The sequence below is a fragment of the Bubalus kerabau genome, chromosome 19 (assembly GCF_029407905.1).
Source record: "Bubalus kerabau isolate K-KA32 ecotype Philippines breed swamp buffalo chromosome 19, PCC_UOA_SB_1v2, whole genome shotgun sequence".
NCBI classification, from domain to species: domain Eukaryota; kingdom Metazoa; phylum Chordata; class Mammalia; order Artiodactyla; family Bovidae; genus Bubalus; species Bubalus kerabau.
In genome coordinates, this window is record NC_073642.1 from 58,811,996 (window position 1) to 58,835,689 (window position 23,694).

General features: G+C 39.6%; 1 protein-coding gene across 1 annotated transcript in view; it reads left to right on the plus strand.

Moving 5' to 3' along the window:
* The window catches only part of UNC79 (unc-79 homolog, NALCN channel complex subunit), a 280,737-nt gene that overhangs the window by 118,664 nt on the left and 138,379 nt on the right, over positions 1 to 23,694 (plus strand). The window contains exons 11-14 of the mRNA XM_055555941.1: positions 355 to 383; positions 7,082 to 7,311; positions 9,149 to 9,320; positions 10,849 to 11,079. Of these exons, the coding sequence (XP_055411916.1) occupies positions 355 to 383; positions 7,082 to 7,311; positions 9,149 to 9,320; positions 10,849 to 11,079 (662 nt within the window). The remainder of the gene's footprint in view (positions 1 to 354; positions 384 to 7,081; positions 7,312 to 9,148; positions 9,321 to 10,848; positions 11,080 to 23,694) is intronic.

Below are 23,694 nucleotides of genomic sequence, written 5' to 3' on the forward strand. Positions count from 1 at the left end.
GGATTGATTGGTCTCTACCATTGATAGCTTGTATGATCCTGAAGAACTCCTCTAACCGTCAATTTTGTTCTCTGTCAAATGACTGGGTGAGATTAAAATTATTTGATCTGAATTCTAAGTCATATCTGAGAAGGTTGAATTATTTCTAGGAATAGGTAAAGTATTTGCAGCACACAGGTATTTTAAATCTCATTAAGAATGAGTAGATGACAATTCATGAGACAAAGGAGAAAGGTGTTTTGGCCAAATCTGGAGGTTGTGTTACTAAGCTTGTTTTTACTCCTTTTCGTGGCTGCCCTTATTTAAAATGGGCTCTCGTTTTTTGTTGATATTTTGTGTACCTTCCCCTTACAGCTGAAATATCTGCTATATGTCAGAAGAAGGTAAGAGCAAACCATCTGTGTGGTGCGGCATGATTTGCAGTGTTTGTATGTAAATTCATTCATTGACATCTGTCTCATTTCTGCACCATGGTTTTCCAGTATGTACATGTCACTGTATTTGTGAAGGGGGAAAGGAAATTATTCAGCATGCAAGATTGCTATGTCTCGATGGCCTCTATTTCCATTTCTGCTTTTGCTTACCCATCATATGCACAGTGTTTCTGAAAAATAATATGAAATAAAAGCATATGTGTAACTCTGGGGTAGAAACCTGAATACAAAAATGAGTGACAATGCAACTTAATTTTGGTAAATGATGATCTTGTTTGCTAAAAAATCTTTATTGTTTGGAAGTGGAGTGCAAGTGGTCCAACACTTGTGTGTCAAAAACATAACCAGACCAAATATATATGGAAAATACATATTTATATGTGAGGTGAATGATATCTCTACTTAAAGATTCTTCCTTCAAATAGCCACTGTTCATGACACTTTCCCTGAACTATTTCCATCTTCTTTTCTTGTTCTAGTTGTTTGAGAAATACAAGAGAAGGTAGTACGATGTCATACAAAGAACTCTGGACTGGTTGATTGAGATACTTGGATTCTGGTCAGCTGTCTTCCCATCTAGATATGAGACCATGTACATGTCATTTAAACGTTTTAGGAGTTGATTATGAGTGGATACCTTTGGAGGGCTGTTTCAGTTTTCTATTGCCATGTAATAAACTATCCTAAAATGTATTAACTTATAACAGCAAACATTTATTTGATCACAATTTTGTGGATCAGCAGCCCTTCCTATGCTCACCTAGATAGTTCTCTTGATAAACTCCTCTAGGCTCACTCAGGTATTTGCAGTCAGTTAGTGGGTTTGCTGGCAACTGACTGGTCCCAGATGACTTTACTCAATGTCTAGAGCCTCAACTGGGATGGCTGGAATGGTTGGGATGACTAGGGTGTCTGGCCCTCTCTCTTTCCATTAGGTGTCTCATCTTCCAGGAGGCTAGGCTGGATTTGTTCTCAAGGTATGAGTGTTCTGAGAAAGAGAGGAGGCTGCAAGGACTTTTGAGACTGAAGCTCAGTGGTAGCACAGCATCACCTCTGCTGCATTCCATTGATCAAAGCAAGTCCAAAGCACAGCCCAGTTTAAACAAGTGGGCAAATAGACTCCTCCTCTTTTAGAGAAGGAGCAGCAGGAATTTTGTGACCATATTTAATCTACCACAATTCACCTTCTGGACATAATTACTTACATTCTTTCTGTATGACAAATATTCTTCCCACCTTACGAGACCTGCAGAAGTCTAACCCACTTATGGCTTCAGGCTTAAAGTCCATTGTCTGGTGATCTGCATCTGGTCTGCTCACTGATGAAACCCTTCAGAGACTGGTGAATTAAAAAGCAAGTTATGTGCCCTCTACATACCCAACACAAAATGGTGAGAAGGGATAGGATGACAGCAGTAGACCTCTGTTCAAAAAGAGGAAGAGCAAGCAGATAGCTGTCACTAGTCTATAGCACGGAGAAGGCACTGGCACCCACTCCAGTACTCTTGCCTGGAAAATCCCATGGATGGAGGAGCCTGGTAGGCTGCCGTCCATGGGGTCACTAGAGTTGGACACGACTGAGCGACTTCACTTTCACTTTTCACTTTCATGCATTGGAGAAGGACATGGCACCCCACTCCAGTGTTCTTGCCTGGAGAATCCCAGGGACGGGGGAGCCTGGTGGGCTGCCGTCTATGGGGTCGCACAGAGTCGGACACGACTGAAGCGACGCAGCAGCAGCAGCAGCAGCGGTCTATAGCAACTCCAGCCATGAACACGTCCGCGGTTCTTCTGTCTCCAGGGATAGCAAATGTGCCTTGATTAAGGTCTGATTTTGCTTCCTGGGAGTAGTTTCCTAATTCATTTTTGTCCTGGGATCTTGCCTCCACTCTCTAAGACATGTTTACTTTTCAATAAGAAAGAGCCCATGTTGCTGAGTAACTCTCTCAGCCTGCCTCCTGCGTGCAGAAATGAGGTCCATAGACCTCTTCTTGTGTCACACTGTGCGTCCCTTTTAGTCTGCTGGTGGTGCTTTTACTCGTTTGCCTTTCTTGCAAAGTTTGCGTATTTTCTTTGAATCTCATTGGAGTTCAGTGCCCTCAAAGCCACATCTGTAATTCTTTTGGAGACAGTCCCTTTTATATTGTGGGCATTTCAGTCTGCCCTTAACATTATTAGAAGCTATGTTCTAGCAGAGACGCTCAACTGGGCATCACTTATATCTTTCGGAAGTCTTAACAAAGGATCATAGTCATTCACCATACTTTTGATTTCATTTTATCCTGAGGCTATTTACTACTTTGAGGATCTTTTACAAGCTGGAGAGACTAGGATGAGAAACAGTTTTATTTTCTAAATTGACATATCCTTGCTCTGGTGGTATACCTAACATATTTGACACCCACAATGGATCATTTTTTAACACTCTCCTCATTTATGTGACAAAATTATTTTTGGTAAAAGCTTAAAATTAGCACATTTTATTACTTATTCTTTAATAAGTGTATTTTATATGAAAGTTCATTTTGAGAACTTTTATTTGGTTCATAATAGATCCTAATGTTTCAAGCTTGCTTTGGGCAAAGCTTGTGTCTTTACCTCTTTCAGTACTAGATATTTCTACATTGAACTGTAGGTTTGAAATAAATGTCAAGATTGTATCAAATACATTGTAAATCAACTATATTACAGTAAAAAAAAGATTATGTCAAATAAGCATCAAGAGACAGACTTTTCTTAATTTCATTTTTTGTTATTCTATGACACCACTTGGAATTATTTATTTTTGTTTAAAATTCTAAGCAGTGAGGATTTCTCTGGTGGTGCAGTGGATAAGAATGCACCTGCCAATGCAGGGAACATGGGTTTGATCCCTGGTCTGGGAAGATTCCACATGCCATGGAGCAACTAAGTCCGTGTACCATATTTACTGAGCCCACATGCTACAAGTACTGAAGCTTCTTAACAGGAGAAGCCCCTACAATGAGAAGCCCACACACTGCAACTAGAGAAAGCCTGCACAAAGCAACGAAGACCCAGTGTAGCCAATAAATAAATAAAATTATGAAAAAAAATTCCAAGCAGTGAAACAGCGTGGTTTGAGTGAACGTATGAAAACATACCCAGCTGAATCTGAACTCAAGAGAAATCTCTCTGGTTTACTTTTGAGATGAATGCATGTAGCTGAGTTCACAGGGTTGAGGACTGTCTGTGGCTTGGAAATATATTATCCCGGGTTTCCCACATTGCAGGCAGATTCTAGCCACCTGCAAAGCCCTATTTAAACTTAGTAGGTGCTGTAGAAAAATTAACACAAGGTTGTAAATCGACTATTGTTGTTGTCCAGTCGTTCAGTTGTGTCCGACTCTTCGCGACCCCATGGACTGCAGCATGCCAGGCTTCCCTGTCCTTCACCATTTCCTGGAGCTTGCTCAAACTCAGTGATGCCATCCAACCACCTCATCCTTTGTCATCCCCTTCTCCTCTTGCCTTCTGTCTTTCCCAGCATCAGGGTCTTTTCCAGTGAGTTGACTCTTTGCATCAGGTGGCCGAAGTATTGGAGCTTCAGCTTCAGCATTAGTCCTTCTAATGAATATTCAAGATTTGTTTCCTTTAGGATTGACTGGTTTGATCTCCTTGCAGTCCAAGGGACTCTCAAGAGTCTTCTCCAACACCACAGCTCAAAAGCATCGATTCTTTGGTGTTCGGCCTTCTTTATTGTCCAACTCTCACTTCAACTAAAAAAAAAAAAAAATTGAAAAAACTTAGTAGGAACCATAGCAATTGTTTAGAACTTTGACCAACCAAAGGTTATTTAGGGGCAAAGTATTTTATCACTGATATTATTTAGAATTGATGGCATGTGGTGATAAAGCAGGTTAGGCTGACTTTCAGTTTATATTCCAGATACTAATGTATGCAGTATATCCAGATACTACCTAAGGAATCACTCAAAATGTAGCAGCATGAAGCAGCAACTGTTTAATTATGCTTTTAGATTCTGAGGGTCAGGGATTTGGGCAGGGCACAGTCCACAGCCTATCTCTGCTTGATGATATTTGGGGCCTCATCTGGGAAAACTAATAGCCTCCCAGGTGGCTCATTGGTAAAAAATCCACCTGCCAACGCAGGAGACGTGGTTTGGAAGGTCTCCTGAAGGAGGAAATGGCAACCCACTCCAGTATTCTTGCCTGGGGAATTCCCATGGACAGAGGAGCCTGGTGGACTACATTCCATGGGGTCACAAAGAGTGAGACACGACTTAGTGACTGACATGCATGCACGCACTGGGGAGACTTGAATAGCTAGGGGCTGAAATTATCTAGTGGCATCTAGATCATATGTTAGGGCTCTGGGATGGGGTGACCTGAAGGCTGGGCTTAGCCAGCCCTGTTGAGTAGAGACTTACTGCCTCTCCATATGCCTGGGCCATGACCCAATCCTGAGAAGAGTATCCTGATGAGGAAGCTTCTGAAGAGAGAACTTTCTCAGACCGCAAGATGTCTTTTCAGAAGCAGCATGTCTTTTGAGAAATTGCCTTGGGAGTCATATGAGTGTTACTCAGCCGTGTTTTCTCAGTTCCAGCTGGCACAGCCCATTTAGGTTCAAGGCACATGGAAGCCTATCTGAGGAACCAAACCCAAAGAGCCCCAGCCACCACCGGACTTCATTTAATGAGACCACCTTGAACCTCCCGCCAGGAATTTGCATGTGGAAAGAATGTAAATAATTTGTGACCAGGAAATAGGATAGGAGATTGTAGGCCTTAGGACTTCATTATAGCTAATAACTACCCACTAAACCCATCTGTTCTGTCTGTTAGTTGCTCAGTCATGTCTGATTCTTTGTGACCCCAAGGACTGTAGCCCTCCAGGCTCTTTTGTTCATGGGATTTTCCAGGCAAGAATACTGGAGTGGGTTGCCATTTCTTTCTCCACACTAAGCCCATATCCACATTCCGTTGTTTATGTAACAGTGGGGATCCCAGAGGAACAAAGACTAATTACAATCAAAAGGAAGAAATAAACACTAACAGTGTGCTCTGACATAAACCATGTTGCTAGTGATGTGGTTTGGTTTGGAGAAGTCCCAAACTGGTAAGGATTCATGTGCTTCCAGAGTGAAACTTAGTATGTGAAAGGGAAAGAAAGAGCACAAAGCAAGAAATATACCTCACTTGGAGAAGTCAGGACTGACTTGGATATTGAAGAAGACGTAGGCCTCGGTGCAGAAGAAAAACATTGTATTTTAACAAATAATTTAAAAAACATTAATAAAAGGGAAAAAAGATCATAAAAATTTAAACTTGTTTTTATGATTTATTGACCTGAGTCCTGTTCAGAAAATGAGATTTCCCAGCACTTATATCCAAAGCCTTGTGCTAAAATCGAAGTGAAACAAGCCTTACTTTGAAATGATTTTCCCGATAAGCAATTCAACACATGGTCAATGTCTGGATGTAGGTTTTGTGCTTGCTTTCTTCTTTCTTCTGTTTCCCCAAGATATCTGTCATGGAAGGTTCTCCAATCTTCTCCAAGCCCTGAGTTCATAATGGCTTAGGGTATTATTTCTCTGGTTCCATATTTTAAAAATAATGTTATTGGATAATAGTTGATTTACAATGTTCTGTTAGTTTCATGTGGACACCCAAGTGATTCAGTTATACATATACATATAATCATATTCTTTTTCAGTGTTTTCCAGCTTAATAAGCTCTATCAAAAGGGTGAAATGCTTTCTGACACGAGCTGTTGAGTATGTGGTGTTGGCATCTCTAACAGGCTTGGGCACACTTTTATGGAGAGGTCAGGGATATTTCCTGATTGCTCCTCAAGTTACTTGATGTGGGCGTGGGTGCTGCCTTGCCCCTCTGCTTCTTGTCAGGGCAGCTCTGATAATAAACTCCCCTGAACTCTGGATCTCTCTTTTTCACTGCACCATTTTTCACACTTCATCTGTTGATTCTTTTTCTGTAGCTGATGTTCAACAGCTGCATCTATGAATGGTTATTACTGTGCTTTGATGTCCCCATGTTATCAACTGACATATTCTTTAGGTCTTGATAGAAAGAGCGCTGGCGGGGATGGGCAGCAAGAAATATACCTGGGCCATCAGCTGAGCACAGCACAGCTCCCTACCTGTCCTTGAATGCATCAAGGACAGATGAGCTGCAATAGAAATGTGGTCTTTAGGAGATGGATAAAATAATTTTGAAAGTTTATTTTAGGGTTTAAAATTGTTTGTTTCCTACCCTGATGTGCTGTGCTATGCTTTCTCTGGACCACAGTTTCCATTTTTTTTTCATATTTCTGCTGAAAACTGTTGAAACACTAACTTGAAATAATCTAGGAAGCCCCCCACACCCCATGCCAGATAGCTGAGGTCACTTTATAGAGGACTTTTTAACACAGTTTCATTCATATTTAGAGAGTTTCTACTACTCAACACAAATAGAAACCACTTCTCACCTTAATTGTTAACTATGACTGAAATCTAACTGGTTAGAGATGAGCTGCATTTTGGAAACTAGTGACACCTCAGGAAAATCCTGCCTCTTCTAGTGGCCCTAGAAATTTCTGTTTGTTCCAATTATTAGCCCAGTTTACCTCAGTGGTGAATTTTAATTGATTTCACTCTTCTCCTTCTAGAACTGCAGTTCCCATGTTAGAAGAGCTGTGGTCACCTGCTTTTCAGCAGGATGCTGTGGTCGTCACGGAAACAGGCCTGTTCGGTACTGCAAAAGATGCCACTCAAATCACCACAGTAACGAAGTGGGGGCCGCCTCAGAGACCCATCTCTATCAAACCTCCCCTCCACCCATCAACACCCGGGAATGTGGCGCTGAGGAGCTTGTCTGTGCCGTGGAGGCCGTGATTAGGTAACAGGGTTGTTAGTAGCTTTCCCTGAAAACTCTGCCTTCTCTCTGAGCCACCATTTCCCCATTGAGATGTGTACATTTAATTCAACTCCAAGAGCCCTCAGCCAGACAGCTCACTTTCTACAATGTTGCAGTGATGATGTTTTAATTCACTCATTCAACAAATATTTTTATGGAATGCCAGTTATGTGCCAGGCATGTGGTAGGCACTGGAAGACAGAAGAAAGTGAAATATGGTCTCTGCCTTCAAGTTACCCATGGGGGGGGGGCGGTCTATAAAAATAGAAGCACGAATTTGCCAGCCAAAGTGGTAAGCACAGTGACAACACAGAGATGGGACTCTCAGGGAATGGAGAGGAGATGCCTGTCAGAGGGAAGGAAGGGGTGGGAGAGAGGTGTCCCAGGCTTGACTGCAGCAGCGAAGGATGGGAGAACTCTAGATAATTTGGTATTGGAGTAAACCAGAAGGCTGTGGAGTAAGATGGACCAGATCCTGCAGGCAGCTGGCTTTTTCTATCACATGAAAAAAAGGGAGCTTTACAAGTGATAACTCTAGACTTGTTCTCTTTTTGTATACTATTCACTGAGACAAGATTTTTAAAGATAAAGAAACAATATTAGAATGTATGTTTTAAAGATAAGGACTAAGTCTTCTGTTTCTCTTATCCCAGTGGCCAACACATGTGGAAGTGCAATAAATGTTTGCTAAATAAAACAATGCAGAAAGTTTGGAAAGAGAAAAAAACAACCATACTCCTGTCATCATCATCAGTTTTTTTTTTTGCATATGTTCTAGTTTTATTCAAATGCTTATTTTACTTATATAATTGCAATCACAGTGTATCCACATTCTTTTTGACATAACATTATACCATTAGCTCCTCTCCACATTGTGTAGTTTCCACATTTATCATTTTTAGTGGGTACACTAGATTATTTTCCTCCACCATTAGACACTTCAATTTCTTCCATTATTTTTACTGTTATTTTTGTGTATAGTGCCAGTCCTGTATTTTTTATTTGTTTAGGGTAGATGACCAGATGTGGTGGACTGGGTCAAAGGGTATGAATATTTTAAGGACACTTGATACATTACCAATCTGATTTTCAAAGAGTGTATGTGAATTTCATACATCATGATAGTTTTTGCTACACCCTTGCCAACACTGTGTATTATTTTTTAAAATTGTCATCTTCTTAGAAAATTGAAAAAGGAATCTTTTTTGTTCACTGTCAGGTCTTTGAATTCTATTAAATGTTTTTCCATTTGAGTATCAGTTCCTCAGACTGTCCTTGATCATGCATTTGATGTCCACGTAGCTTCATATGGGACTTCCCTTGTGGCTCAGCTGGTCAAGAATCCACCTGCAATGCAGGAGACCTGGGTTCGATCCCTGGATTGGGAAGATCCCCTGGAGAAGGAAAAGGCTACTCACTCCAGTATTCTGGCCTGGAGAATTCTGTGGACTGTATAGTCCATTGGGTTGCCAAGAATCTGGTGTGATGGAGTGACTTTCGCTTTCACTTTTTTCTTTCATAGCTTCTTATTAGATATAGGAGAAGCATTGGCTTCTAGTGGGATGATTGTTGAACTTAAAGCCAGAAGGCATCAGTTCTGGTTGATTCTTATTGATTGGAGGAAGTAGTCTCTTTGTGCCTCAGTTTATAGATCTCTGAGATGGGGATGGAGTAGAAAATAACAAGGACATGAGGTTCCTTCCAATTTAAAGGAGAAATGAGTGATGCTTGAAAACTTGTGAAGTAATTGCTCTGAATAGGGTCGTTATCTTGAGTGTGCTTTTGGGTAGTCTTATCTGAAATTTCTCCTCTTCCGCAGCTTGTTGAAAGAAGCTGAGTTCCATGCTGAGCAGCGGGAACATGAGCTGAATCGCCGGCGGCAGCTGGGCCTCTCCTCTTCGCACCATTCCCTGGATAATGCTGACTTTGACAATAAGGATGATGATAAGCACGACCAGCGGCTACTCAGTCAATTTGGAATATGGTTCTTAGTAAGAAAAGAAGTTAATTAATTTCTAACATCTTATGTTTTATTCCAACATTGCCCTGGTGATGAGTTTCTTCTGTTCTTTTTAGGGAAGTAAATAGTAAACGGTGAAAAATTAACCTTCGCATTCACCACCATCAGTGTGTGTGCTCAGTCATGTCCCCCAGGGACTGTCGCCCACCAGTTTCCTCTATCCGTAGAATTTTCCTGGCAAGAATACTGGAGTGGATTACTGTTTCCTCCTCCAGGGAATCTTCCCGAGTCAGGGATCGAACCCCACGTCTCTTGCGTCTCCTGCACTGGCAGGCAGATTCTTTTCCACTGCGCCCTCTGAGAAGCCAACCTTAGCATAGGAAGTCTATACTCTAGGACAGTGACTGCACATTGGATTTACCCATGAAGGCTTTCAAAAAATGTCTTTGCCCAGATTCCATCCCAGAATCCCGGGAACTTTTTAAAAAGATCCCTTGTTTATTCTGATAAATAGCCAGGTGTCAGAACCTTTTGTGCCAGATTCTAAACTGTTGGAAATGCACATTTTGACAAGAAACAAGTGGGTAAGTTGCTAGAGTATATTGTGAAATATTGGATTCAATATAATTTATAGATCATTCACCTCCCACTGATGTAATATTTTGTTTGCAAGTTCAGTTACTGTGGATCTTTTTGTGTATTTATGGCAAGTCTGTAACACAGCCAGAAAAATTATTGCCAAACCAGCACAGGGAATTTGACTTCTATTGACTGAGTCAACTGAAGTATTCACTCAAGAAAGATCAAACATATAGATGCAAAGTTCCAAGAATGCTGAAGTTGACAGTTCTGCAGAGAAGCAGACTTTTGTTTTTGCCCATTGGAGAAATAGATTAAATCTCCTTAGTGATACATCTCTTTTATGCTTTCATATATTTTTTTGCTTTGTTTTGCTTTATCAAATTTGAGTTTAGTTATTGATTTTGCATGTCTCGCTCCTAGAACTTATTATCTAATGACAAACTGACTACTATTATGAACTCATTGAGGCAAAGATAATGTTATTTATTTTTTATATTCCTGAACCCTACTTCAGTGCTTAATAAAAGATTAATGAATAAATGGTGAACAGTTTGGAAAAGTCTATAATGTGGTGAACTGAGGGGTGGTGCTCTAAGGTTTCAGAATTACTACTGCTAGAAAATTTTTGGTGAATCTGATCATTTTGGAACTGAAATATATAGAGATTATTTTTGCACTGAAGATTTATGAAATTTCACTTTGTAGACTTAACTTTTAAAAAGTATTTACCTGGTACAGAATATGTAATTGATTTCTTTTAGGTGAAAAAGCTTATTGGGAGGTGCAGTCTTGAGGGGAAGTTGTTGCAGTTCGTCTCTCTGTAGAGAAGAGCACAGTTTCCAGGATAAGTGGTCCTCCATCATTTATTTAGGGCTGCCTATTTCAAATGGATTATCAGGGACATCTTTTTTTTTTTTTTTGTCTTTAAACAAATATATTATGTACTGAGGCTGAAGGAGAATCTAATCTATTTCCAGGTGAGCCTCTGCACACCCAGTGAGAACACGCCTACGGAAAGCTTGGCCAGGCTCGTGGCCATGGTGTTCCAGTGGTTCCACTCCACAGCCTATATGATGGACGATGAAGTTGGAAGTTTGGTTGAAAAGCTGAAGCCTCAGTTTGTCACCAAGTGGTTGAAGACAGTATGTGATGTTCGCTTTGATGTCATGGTCATGTGCCTTCTTCCCAAACCAATGGAATTTGCCCGGGTAAGTGGAGGCTGTCAATTAAAAAAAAAAAAAAATTAATCAATAATTTATCTAGGAAAGAAATGGAGGGGAGAATGGATACGTGTCTATGTATGAATGAGTCCCTTTGCTGGTCACCTGAAACGATCTAACTAACTAAATTAACAACATTGTTAATTAGCTATACCCCAATAAAAAAATGAAAAGTTTAAAAAAAAAAGAAAGGGGAAATATTATTTGAGCCAACCTGAGGATTATAACCCAAGAGATAGTCTTTCAGAAAGCTCTGAGGATTGTTCTGCCCTTTGGAGGCCAAAGCACAGATATGTAAAATTTTGAGACAAAGGGTTTTATGTCAAGTGATATATTATTGACGGTTAACACAATCCAGATCTACACATACTAAGTGAGTAGTGCTGCTGTTGATGGGGTTGCAAAGAGTCAGACACGACTGAGCGACTGAACTGAACTGAACTGAGTGGGTCACAGGTCATTATGGCCTCTTACAAGATAAGAAGAAAAGTTATTTCCCAAGCAGTTGTGATGCTTGATGTGATTAGAAGGAACGTTATCTCCTAAGGAGGTCTGGTTAATGCAATTGCATAACATGTACTAAAGGGGAAGGAGGAGGCCTAAATGGGCAGAGAAGAATTTTTATGTTTAAAATTTTCTTGCCCTGCTATAAAATACACATCTTTTTCATCAAGACCTACAGCTTGGACTTGTTGGAGAGGAGGACTTGGGGAGAAGCACTGTTGTTACTGAAAACCTGGGTTTACCTCTCAGTGGGTGTTGAGCTAAAAGATACAACAAGGCAAAGATCAGGAGAAAGAAGGATTTCTTAATACTTGCAGCAAGTAAGGAGAACACCAGGGATCTTTCCAAGGCAGTATCTCTCAACAGCAAAATTGGAGACCTTTTAGGCTAAGCATACATGCATATTCATGAAGGGGCTTGAGCAGAGGAGAATTCAGCATAGAACTGGGGCAAAGATGGACAGAGTCTAAGCTTTAGTTGATTAAAGTCAAGAGGGTCAGAAAAAGTCAACACCATCATTTCTTCTGACCAGTCGGGAGTCTCAGCATATCATCACCATCCTCCACCTGGGTGGGGACCTTGCTTCCTGCAGAACTCAAAAGTGTGAGGTAGATTCCTTGAGGAGGAACTAGGACTCTTTTATTGCTAGACTATTGTTTCTTGACTGATTTTCCTTTATTACTGTCCTTAAAATTGTTGATTACTGAGACCTGTTCAAGGGCAAGCATTGCGAACACGCTTAGATCACAAAATGGCTTAGGTGAAAGTGGCTTCTCTTCTGTCAAGGAAACCATGCCTGGTTCTTTCCTGGAGCCCTACCCTGGCTGCTGACACTACCTTACATACTAGTGTTATCAGTGTCTGTAGAAGAGGAATACCTCTCTTTAATTTAGTCAATAGAGCTAAATGAGTTTAGTTACTACATTTTAGCTGATATGCTGTTTTGATGTTAGTTTGAGATGGGGAAGAATGGCAAGATGAATGTGTGACATATCTTTAAAAAATTTAAGGGACTATTCTTTCCTGACATCGCTGAATATTTTAACTAAGAAACAAGAAATAAAAAAAGCTTTTCCATGAGGTTGTTAGAGCTCAGCCTTTTTCTGGTTTTGGGAAAGGCTAACATTTGACTAGGAGCAGTTTCTGTGGTTTCACATGTATATCTAGGGATGAATGGTCCCTGACCTCTCATGTGGAATGCCCAAAAGATTTAAGGTGAAAGTCAAAGTTGCTCAATCATGTCCAACTGTTTGTGATCTCATGGACTATACAGTCCATGGAATTTTCCAGGCCCTTCTCCAGGGGATCCTCCCAACCCAGGGATCGAACCCAGGTCTCCCGCATTGTCGGTGGATTCTTTACCAGCTGACTCAGAAAGGAATTGCCCAAATGCTCCTTTTCTTCTGGCTCTAGGACAAATTTCTCTTTGCTTGTTCTCTTGCTTCTGCCTTATTGGATCACAGGTTTCAGATGCACAGCTGCTAAGACTTCATACTATCATTCATGTCTAACCCAGCAAGATGGATATCTAGAATCAGTTTCTGCCAGTAATACATGAAATTTATTTCAAGGTATTTTCTAAGTTTTATTTTTATTTGTGATTTTTGGGTTTGCTTTCAATGAAATCTTGAGGCAGTTTTCAGTTTAAATAAGAATTTTAAGAACAAAACATAACACATAGCTTCTAGAGAGTAGGTTTTATTAGATTTCCAGGAGTCAGAGCATTCTGTGCATTTATCAAGATACACTTCTTTCTTCTTTGGTGCCACCTACTGACTTATATATAAAATCAGATTTTTGCATAATGGAAATTCCCCATTTCCTGGCATTCTTTGACTGTGTTGATATGTTTTCAATTATTGTTTCCTTTGGAATAGTAAAGAATTAGTGTGATATGATTCTGAAAAGAGCTTCCAGGCGGCGCTAGTGGTAAAGAATGCCTGCCAAGGCAGGAGACGCGGGTTTGATCCCTGGGTCAGGAAAATCGCCTGAAGAAGGAAATGGCAACCCACTCCATTATTCTTGCCTGGAATCCCACGAATTCTGAAAAATAAGAGGAAATGATTATATTGGGAGGAAAACTTTTCCTTTTCCAACTTGGCTCCAGCAGTTGGGAGCCTGCATGTAATTGGCAAGAGACATATTAAAAAGAATTTCCAGACGTTCAAACTGGATTTAGAAAAGGCGGAGGAACCAGAGATCAAATTGCCAACATCCACTGGATCATACAAAAAGCAAGAGAGTTCCAGAAAAACATCTACTTCTGCTTCATTGACTATGCCAAAGCCTTTGACTATGTGGTTCACAACAAACAATGGAAAATTCAAAGAGATGGGAATACCAGACCACCTTACCTGCCTCGTGAGAAATCTGTATGCTGGTCAAGAAGCAACAGTTAGAACTAGACGTGGAACAACAGACTGGTTCCAAATTGGGAAAGGAGTAAGTCAAAGCTGTGTGTTGTCAGCCTGTTTATTTAACTTATATGCAGAGTACATCATGTGAAATGCTAGACTGGATGAAGCACAAGCTGGAATCAAGATTGCCAGGAGAAATATCAATAATATCAGATATGCAAATGACACCACCCTTACGGTAGAAAGTGAAGAGGAACTGAAGAGCCTCTCGATGAAAGTGAAAGAGGGAAGTGAAAAAGCTGGCTTAAAAATCAACATTCAATAAACTAAGATCATGGCATCTGGCCTCATCACTTTATGGCAAAAAGATTGGGAAACAATGGAAATGGTAACAGACTTTATTTTCTTGGGCTTCAAAATCACTGCAGATGGTAGTGCAGCCATGACATTAAAAGACACTTGCTCCTTGGAATAAAAGCTATGACAAACCTAGACAGCATATTAAAAAGCAGAGACACTACTTTGCCAACAAAGGTCCATCTAGTCACAGCTATGGTTTTTCCAGTGGTCATGTATGGATGTGAAAGTTGAAATATAAGGAAAGCTGAGTGCCAAAGAACTGATGCTTTTGAACTGTGGTGTTGGAGAAGACTCTCGAGAGTCCATTGGACTGCAAGGAGATCAAACCAGTCAATCATAAAGGAAATCAGTCCTGAATATTCATTGGAAGGACTGATGCTGAAGCTGAAGCTGCACTTTGGCCACCTGATGGAGGAATTAACTCATTGGAAAATACACCAATACTGGGAAAGATTGAAGGTCGGGGGAGAAGGGGACGATAGAGGATAAGATGGTTGGATGGCATCATTGACTTGATGGACATGAGTTTGAGCAAGTTTTGGGAGTTGGTAATGGATAGGGAAGCCTGGGATGCTGCAGTCCATGGGGTCACAAAGAGACAGACAGGACTAATTGACAGAACTGACTTGTTATTAACAAGAGGAGAGACAAAGTTTATTTACATTGGCACTCAGAAGTACTCATTGATGGGAAGCTTTTTTCAATAACCATAGATAAAGTTTATATGCCAAATTTCTAGAGTGTGAGGGGCATTTGTGAGGAGGCTTGAAGGGGAAGATAGAGAAAGTTCTTTTGGGTGTTTTGATGCTAATGGAAATGGGCAGCCTTTCTCCAAGGCAGCTGAATTCACAAGAACTCCTTTTGGAGGGGCTTAATAGAAGCCATATTTTCTGGAGGCTCCAGTTTAGTCACATAAAGGAAGTTCAGATGAGACTTCTCTCTGCGTCTTCTTTAGTGCAAATGTTTCCATTTAATATAATCTTTATACTGACTCTGGGGGTCTGAGTGTCTCCCCACATTTGTCCCATCTGTAACTTCCTTAGAAGTTTCACACAAAAAGGAATCTAGGTTGATTGACTTGGAGAGAAGATTTGGGTTAGGAACTGCTAGGTAAGAGATACACAAAAGAGGAAAAGAACATAAATTAGAATAAAGAAATAGAAAACAAAGATTAGTGGTTAGAGTAGACTATAAACCTAGTTTCTACGGCCTAAGTAAAACAGTCAAGATTTCTAGATGCTGGGCTTGAAGCATCTTCAGATGATGATGAATTCATCAGTGTCACTCATGGTTATTTTCTAAAGCAGAGCCTGGAAGATGTGGGTGTTTGGTGAACTTCCCAAGTGGCCTAAACTGTTGAAGCAAGAAGTCTTTTGAAGTTTATATCAAGTTGCCTGCTTTAGCTTGCTGGGCTTCGGAACAAGACAGCCTAGAGTCTCAGTAAGGATCTGGGCAGGCAGGTTTTAGTTCTCAGTGACACCAAGTCAGAAAGGTAGGAAAAACAATTGGGAACATGAATTACTCACAAAGTGTGCAAGACAGCAGGATCCAGTTTATAAAGAGGTGAAAAATAGCTCAGTGAACAGGACTAGATCTGATAACGCACAAGTGTGGGTATAGTTTTTTGTTGAAACAATTTCTTAATTTTCCCAGTTTTGACCAAAGATAATTAAAGTAAGATATTCTGTTCACAAAGTAAGTCTAGTCTCATTAAATTTGGCCTGATTATTTACATACAACAAAAGTGGTATTTGACCACACGGGCCTTCAAGAGATTGTTTTGCTGCAAGTTTTTTCAAGAATCTCAGATTGGACTTTTAAAGGCCTTTCCATGCTGGGAAGCCAAGCCAAGAATTTGTCATATTTATCTGCAGTATTTGTAGATTTGGGTGAATTTTTCTTTTTGAGATCCCTCGAATGCTCTAAGGTTTCTGGGTCTGTCAGGAACTGACTTTTCTTATTTGCTTATAGGCTGGGGACATCAAAAGTCAAGTAGCAGGCTGGTTTTTCCAAGAGGGCTTTATAAGCATGGGCTTCATAATGTCCACCACAGTTCTTTAAAGCTGTCTGGTCATATTTGATTCTTTGCCTATCTTTCTCAAGTATGAAGTTTCAGTCAAAGCCTTGATAAAGTAACCAATTTTTCCTATTATGTCCAGTTACAAGGAGAACAGATTTTTATTAAGCTTGTGTAAATAACTATGCATGCATGCTAAGTCTCTTCAGTCATGTTCGACTCTGTGTGACGCTAGGACTGTAGCTACCCAGGTTCCTTTGTCCATGGGATTCTCCAGACAAGAATACTGGAGTAGGGCTTCCCTGGTGGCTCAGATGGTAAAGAATCTGCCGGCAATGCAGGAGACCCAGGTTCGATCCCTGCATCACAAAGATCCCCTGGAAGAGGAAATGGCAACCCACTCCAGTATTCTTGCCTGGAGAATCCCTTGGACAGAGGAGCCTGGCAGGCTGTGGTCAACAGGGTTGCAAAGAGTTAGAAGCGACTTAGCACAGTGCATATGTATAATTGATTCACTTTGCTATACAGCAGAAACTAATACAACGTTTTAAATAACTATACTCTAATAAAAATTAATTAAAAAAGTAAAATGGCTGTGATTAAAGATCTGATGAGAGTAACTGGAATTATGATGTTAAAATGATTCCATTATTGTCTACTATCAGGCAAAGCAGCATAAAAATATAATCATGAACACAAAGGGCATATAATTTTTACAAATTGCATATAATTTCTGAAATATTTATGTTAAAAATATTTACCTATACAGATATAAACTAGAGAGGGTTAAGCATCTCTTCTTATTTGCCAATGCTTTTCATGCAGTTCAACATATCAAACAGACCTAATTAGTTTAACATCTCTTTTTACTAGGAGTGAAGAATCCTTTGAGATTTTCTGAAAGCTGTCTCAGAGGTCTCAAAGTCAATTTGAGATCAAGATTTTATTTAGGATTTGATTTTGGAAAGCAAAATATCTAAAGCTGTCAAAAAGTCAAAAGGGTTGGATACGCAATTGGGATGATATGTTGCTATGAAATAATACTTAGTTATCCATTCAACCAAACGGGCAATTCAAATTTCAAAAATAAACATGGAATCTAATGTGATAATTTTAAAAATTAGCTTTTTTAACATTGAAAAGACTTGGTTCTCCTAAATAATTGAGGACATGATGAAGATGTGTGTGCATCTCCCCCCTCCCCCCTCCAACAGATCCTATACAATTTTCTATTTTCAGTCATATTTCTGCCCTTCACTTTCCTCTTTCTCACCTGCATAACCAATATACAACCTCTAAACAACTACCTTAGGACAGAATTACTCTTTCTTTCCTTAACAAAAAACACATCCTACATTCCTCGAATATTCAGCACACAGAGGTTTTTTCCTTCACCCTTATTATTTCTAGAAGTTTCATTTATATATTGATTATAATTTTCAACACTTAATGATCTCTGTTTTTCAAAGACCAAGAGGTAAACAATTGTGAATTGCTCGTCACATACCAGCATTTTGTAGCAAAGTTTATGATTATTCTATTTTTGTTTTATACTAGTATATTTTTATGATTATACTATTATACTCAGTGCTGATAACTTCTATCATAACTTCTACTGGATATGCTTCTTCATAGTGTAATTTCTCAGCATGGCAAAATGAACATATTTATTAGCAGATCCAAATAATTTTAGCGTCTCTGTAAAAATAAGAAGCCAAAAGTAGATAAAATTAAACTTATGTAGAAATGATCTGGATATTTCATGAATATCGCTCATGTAACTTAATATAAATTTAATTTCAGGTTATGAAAAAGATTTTGAAAACTACTTCTAAGAAGATATGTCATAAAACACAATTACTGTGGAAATAAAGCTTGTCATAGTAATTTAATTTGATGAAAATGAAATCCGTCATAATTTAAACAGCTAGTAAATATAATATTACCTTATTTGACTAGTAAACCCATATAGAATAAAAACTGTGTTCATATCATACTCAGTGCTGGTAACTCAGAAGATGCAGCTGTTTTTATTAAACCAACAATATTAAAATAGTCTTATTTATCAAAGATTTACACAAACTGTTACAGAACTCAGATTTGGCAGATCGCCATTTATTTATTTTTTTCAATATAGATTTATTTATTTTAATTGGAGGCTAATTACTTTACAATATTGTATTGGTTTTGCCATACATCAACATGAATCCACCACAGGTGTACACGTGTTCCCCATCCTGAACCCCTCTCCCACCTCCCTCCCCATACCATCCCTCTGGGTCATCTCAGTGCACCAGCCCTGAGCATCCTGTATCATGCATTGAGCCTGGTCTGGTGGTTCATTTCATATATGATATTATACATGTTTCAATGCCATTTACCCAAATCATCCCACCCTCGCCCTCTCCCACAGAGTCCAAAAGACTGTTCTATACATCTGTGTCTCTTTTGCTGTTTCGCATACAGGGTTATCGTTACCATCTTTCTAAATTCCATATATATGCGTTAGTATACTGTATTGGTGTTTTTCTTTCTGGCTTACTTCACTCTGTATAATAGGCTCCAGTTTCATCCACCTCATTAGAACTGATTCAAATGTATTCTTTTTAACGGCTGAGTAATACTGCATTGTGTATATGTACCACAGCTTTCTTATCCATTCATCTGCTGATGGACATCTAGGTTGTTTCCATGTCCTGGCTATTATAAACAGTGCTGCAATGAACATTGGGGTACATGTATCTCTTTCAATTCTGGTTTCCTCGGTGTGTATGCCCAGCAGTGGGATCGCTGGGTCATATGGCAGTTCTATTTCCAGTTTTTTAAGGAATCTCCACACTGTTCTCCATAGTGGCTGTACTAGTTTGCAGTCCCACCAACAGTGTAAGAGGGTTCCCTCTTCTCCACACCCTCTCCGGCATTTATTGCTTGTAGACTTTTGGATAGCAGCCATTCTGACTGGTGTGAAATGGTACCTCATAGTGGTTTTGATTTGCATTTCTCTGATAATGAGTGATGTTGAGCATCTTTTCATGTGTTTGTTAGCCATCTGTATGTCTTCTTTGGAAAAATGTCTGTTTAGTTCTTTGGCCCATTTTTTGATTGGGTCATTTATTTTTCTGGAATTGAGCTGCAGGAGTTGCTTGTATATTTTTGAGATTAGTTCTTTGTCAGTTGCTTCATTTGCAATTATTTTCTCCCATTCTGAAGGCTGTCTTTTCACCTTGCTTATAGTTTCCTTTGTTGTGCAGAAGCTTTTAATTTTAATTAGGCCCCATTTGTTTATTTTTGCTTTTATTTCCAATATTCTGGGAGGTGGGTCATAGAGGATCCTGCTGTGATTTATGTTGGAGAGTGTTTTGCCTATGTTGTCCTCTAGGAGTTTTATAGTTTCTGGTCTTATGTTTAGATCTTTGATCCATTTTGAGTTTATTTTTGTGTATGGTGTTAGAAAGTGTTTTAGTTTCATTCTTTTACAAGTGATTGACCAGTTTCCCAGCACCACTTGTTAAAGAGATTGTCTTTTCTCCATGGTATATTCTTGCCTCATTTGTTGAAGATAAGGTGTCCATAAGTGTGTGGATTTATCTCTGGGCTTTCTATTTTGTTCCATTGATCTATATTTCTGTCTTTGTGCCAGTACCATACTGTCTTGATGACTGTAGCTTTGTAGTAGAGCCTGAAGTCAGGCAGGTTGATTCCTCCAGTTCCATTCTTCTTTCATTTAAAAACCAACACTAGAGAGGCAAGTGTTGGTGGAAAGGAAAAGCTGCTTTAATCAGAAAAGCCAGCAGTCTGGGGAGAAAGCAAATTCATTTCCCAATACCAAATTGGAAGATTCTGCTCAGGCATGACAGTTTTTTAAATTTAATTTTTTAATTGAAGTATAGTTGATTTATAATGTCATGCCAATCTCTGCTCTACAGCAAAGTGACTTAGTTATACACATGTGAACATTCTTTTTTTCATATTCTTTTCCATTATGGCTTATTATAAGATATTGAATATAGTTCCCTGTGTTATAGAGTAGGACCTTGTGGTTTTTCCACCCTGTATACAATACTTTACATCTACTATTCCCAAACTCCCTGTCCTTCTCTTCCCCACCTCCCTCTCCCTTGGCAACCACAAGCCTGTTCTCTATATCTGTGAGTCTATTTCGGATTTGTAGGTAGGTTCCTTTGTGCCATATTTCCATATTTGAGATTTCACACGTGTGATGTCATATGGTATTTGTCTTTCACTTTCTGATTTACTTCCTTAGCATGATAATCTGTAGTTGCATCCATGTTGCTGCAAATGGTATTATTTCCTTTTTATGGCTGATTAGTATTCCATTGTGGGCTTCCCTGGTGACTCAGTCGGTAAAGAATCTTCCTGCAATGCAGGAGACCCTGATTCAATCCCTGGGTCTGAAAGATCGCCTGGAGAATGAAATGGCAACCCACTCCAGTACTGTTGCCTGGGAAATCCCATGGACAGAGGAGCCTGGCAGAGTTGGACACGACTTAGCAAGCAAACCACCACCACCAGTATTCCTTTGTATATAGGTACCGCATCTTCTTTATCACCTATTGATGAATGTTTGGTTGTTTTCATGTTTTGACTATTGTGAGTAGTGCTGTTGTGAATATAGGGGTGCATATATCTTCTTGAATTACAGTTTTGTCTGAGTATATGTCCAGGAATAGGATTGCTGGACCATATGGTAATTTTATTTTTAGGTTTTTGAAAAACCTCCATGCTGTTTTCCACAGTGGTTGAACCATCTTACATTCCCACCAACAGTGTAGGAGGGTTCCCTTTTCTTCACACCCACTCCAGCATTTGTTGTTTGTAGACTTTGGATGATGGCTGTTCCGACTGGTGTTAGGTGGGACCAGCCATGACAGTTTTTAAAGGGAAAAAGGGGAGAGAATCTCAGTGAATGATCAAGGCAGGAGGTTGGGTTCTGCATCATTCTCCATTGGGTGCTGACTGGCTGACTTTCTCTTCAGATGGTATATTGTTTATGTGATCTGCCTGCAGGATCTGCCTTGGGGGCTGCTGGAAGTAGAAAGCTAGTCATTTTTTAACTACTTAACTCTTCATTCTTACTTCTTTTAATCTGGGAAAAGAATCAACAGGTTAGGCAAAGCACGATGTATCTTCAGGAAAGCATTAGGCCAGGAATTATGTTAAATTGCTGCGTGATCTCATTCGTAAAACAAATAAGCAAACAGGAAAGGGCCAAAAAGCTGCTTACAAATCCCCACTTGTCCAACATCATCTCATATCTATGGCATTAGGGGGAAAAGTCCGTCTTCTATAACTTCTTCCTACTGACATAGGGTTTTAGGAATATTTAATTTTATAAGCTCTTAGTTTTCCTGAATGGAGAAGGCAATGGCACCCCACTCCAGTACTCTTGCCTGGAAAATCCCACGGACGGAGGAGTCTGGTAGGCTGCAGTCCATGGGGTCGCTAAGAGTCGGACATGACTGAGCGACTTGACTTTCACTTTTCACTTTCATGCATTGGAGAAGGAAATGGCAACCCACTCCAGTGTTCTTGCCTGGAGAATCCCAGGGAGGGGCGAGGCTGATGGGCTGCCGTCTATGGGGTCACACAGAGTCAGACACGACTGAGGCGACTTAGCAGCAGCAGCAGCAGCAAGAGGAGTGTTAATTGATGCATATCAGGAGGAGAAACAAATTTTTCCTATTTTATGACAAGAGGCAATAGTACAAGTTAAAGCAAGGCATCTCTTGGGCTGAGAGCCACATTCATGTCCTTGAATGTTTGCATTTATAGAGATGATTCTCAGATCCTTGAGAAGATAGTGCTGAATGGTAGAAGGTTTAAGTCTCAGAGAGGAAGAGAAAAGATGCAAGTTTATAAAATAACAATCTAAGGACATTTCAAGGACATGTTTGCCTATTAAAAGGTTTTGGATGGGACAAACAGATTCTTTTGGTAGCACTGAGATTTTACATGTATTTTGAGGGAGGAGATTTATGGGAGGTGGAAAAATTATTCATGTTGAGAATCTGAAATTTTTAACAGGTCCAAGTTGAGGCCTCAGTTGAGAAGAGGGCTCAAAGGAGCTTGTCTAAAGAAGCTGAGGCCTAAGGCAATTACTATTTAAGTGTTTCTTCTTAAGGGCAGGACAGTCCCTTTTCCTCGTTCTGACTTTTTATAATATCTGTAAGCATCTTGAGATGAATAGGGGAGGCTTTGGGACTGGTAAGAAAGATAGATGAGCTTTGGGATTCTTCTAGAATCACAGTTATGTTTTTTTAAATACTCAATAAGGCAAGGCCATTTATTTTTAATTCTTCAAAGCATTAGATGACAGCCTCAATAATAACATTAAGGAGCTGGCCTGCCCACCCAACCCCCGTTACTTTGAATTAACTTCTTTTATATCAGAGACAAGATTTTCAGCTAAATTGGAAAAGACTCCTATGAACTGAGATTTGCAAATTTAGAGCTGTGTGCCTTTGTAATAGTTTTTATAAATTGTGTGACAAAGGTTTTAGACTGTATTCCCCTGAGTAGATTGTTCTATTTTAGCCAATTAAACTTCTGAGGGAAGGCCTTTATAATGTCTCCTACCAGGCTCTGAATGTCAAGCTCCAACTGGGTCATTTGTAGGAGGGACATGGTAGAGGGGGATTTATGGTGGGTGTGGGTTTTAATTTTCTTTCTAAATCTGATTTCTGTTCTTGAATTATGTTAAAGGAGTCTTTTAGCTAGCTGTGACTTTTTGTGTGTGTGTGCTTCTGTCAGACTGGTCCTCCCATAGTTGATAAGAGAACATTTATTTAGGGTGAGAGCTCTCTAAAATCTTCTTAATTATAAAAACTTTTCCAAATCAAAGGATCCATTGTCTGGTCACTGACAACGTAGGATCTTCATAGGTATATCTGTTTCAAAATGTGATTCAAAATCAATAGGCCTTTGTATGACTTAAGCATAAATTAAACAGCCAAAGGGACCTCAGGAATGATGCATCCAACAATCTCAGCATTATTAGTGTTAGCTCTTCTGAGTCTAGGTACCTAACAACAGCAACCATCTCAGAAATGGAGTCACTTCCTGAAAATATCTAGTCAGTCATCTAGGATGTTGGCCAATATGATGCTAAATAGATATTTGAAATTTAAATGGAATTGATTTGTTTTAATGATGTGGAATTCTAGATATGAAAATTAAATACTGAAAATTGAATTCATTTAAAGTAAGATAGTTTTGGGACAATTAATCTATGACCAAGGAGGCAAGAATATACAGTGGGGAAGAGACAGCCTGTTCAATAAATGATATTGGAAACACTGGGCAGGTACGTGCAAAAGCATCAAATTGGACTACTTTCTCATACTA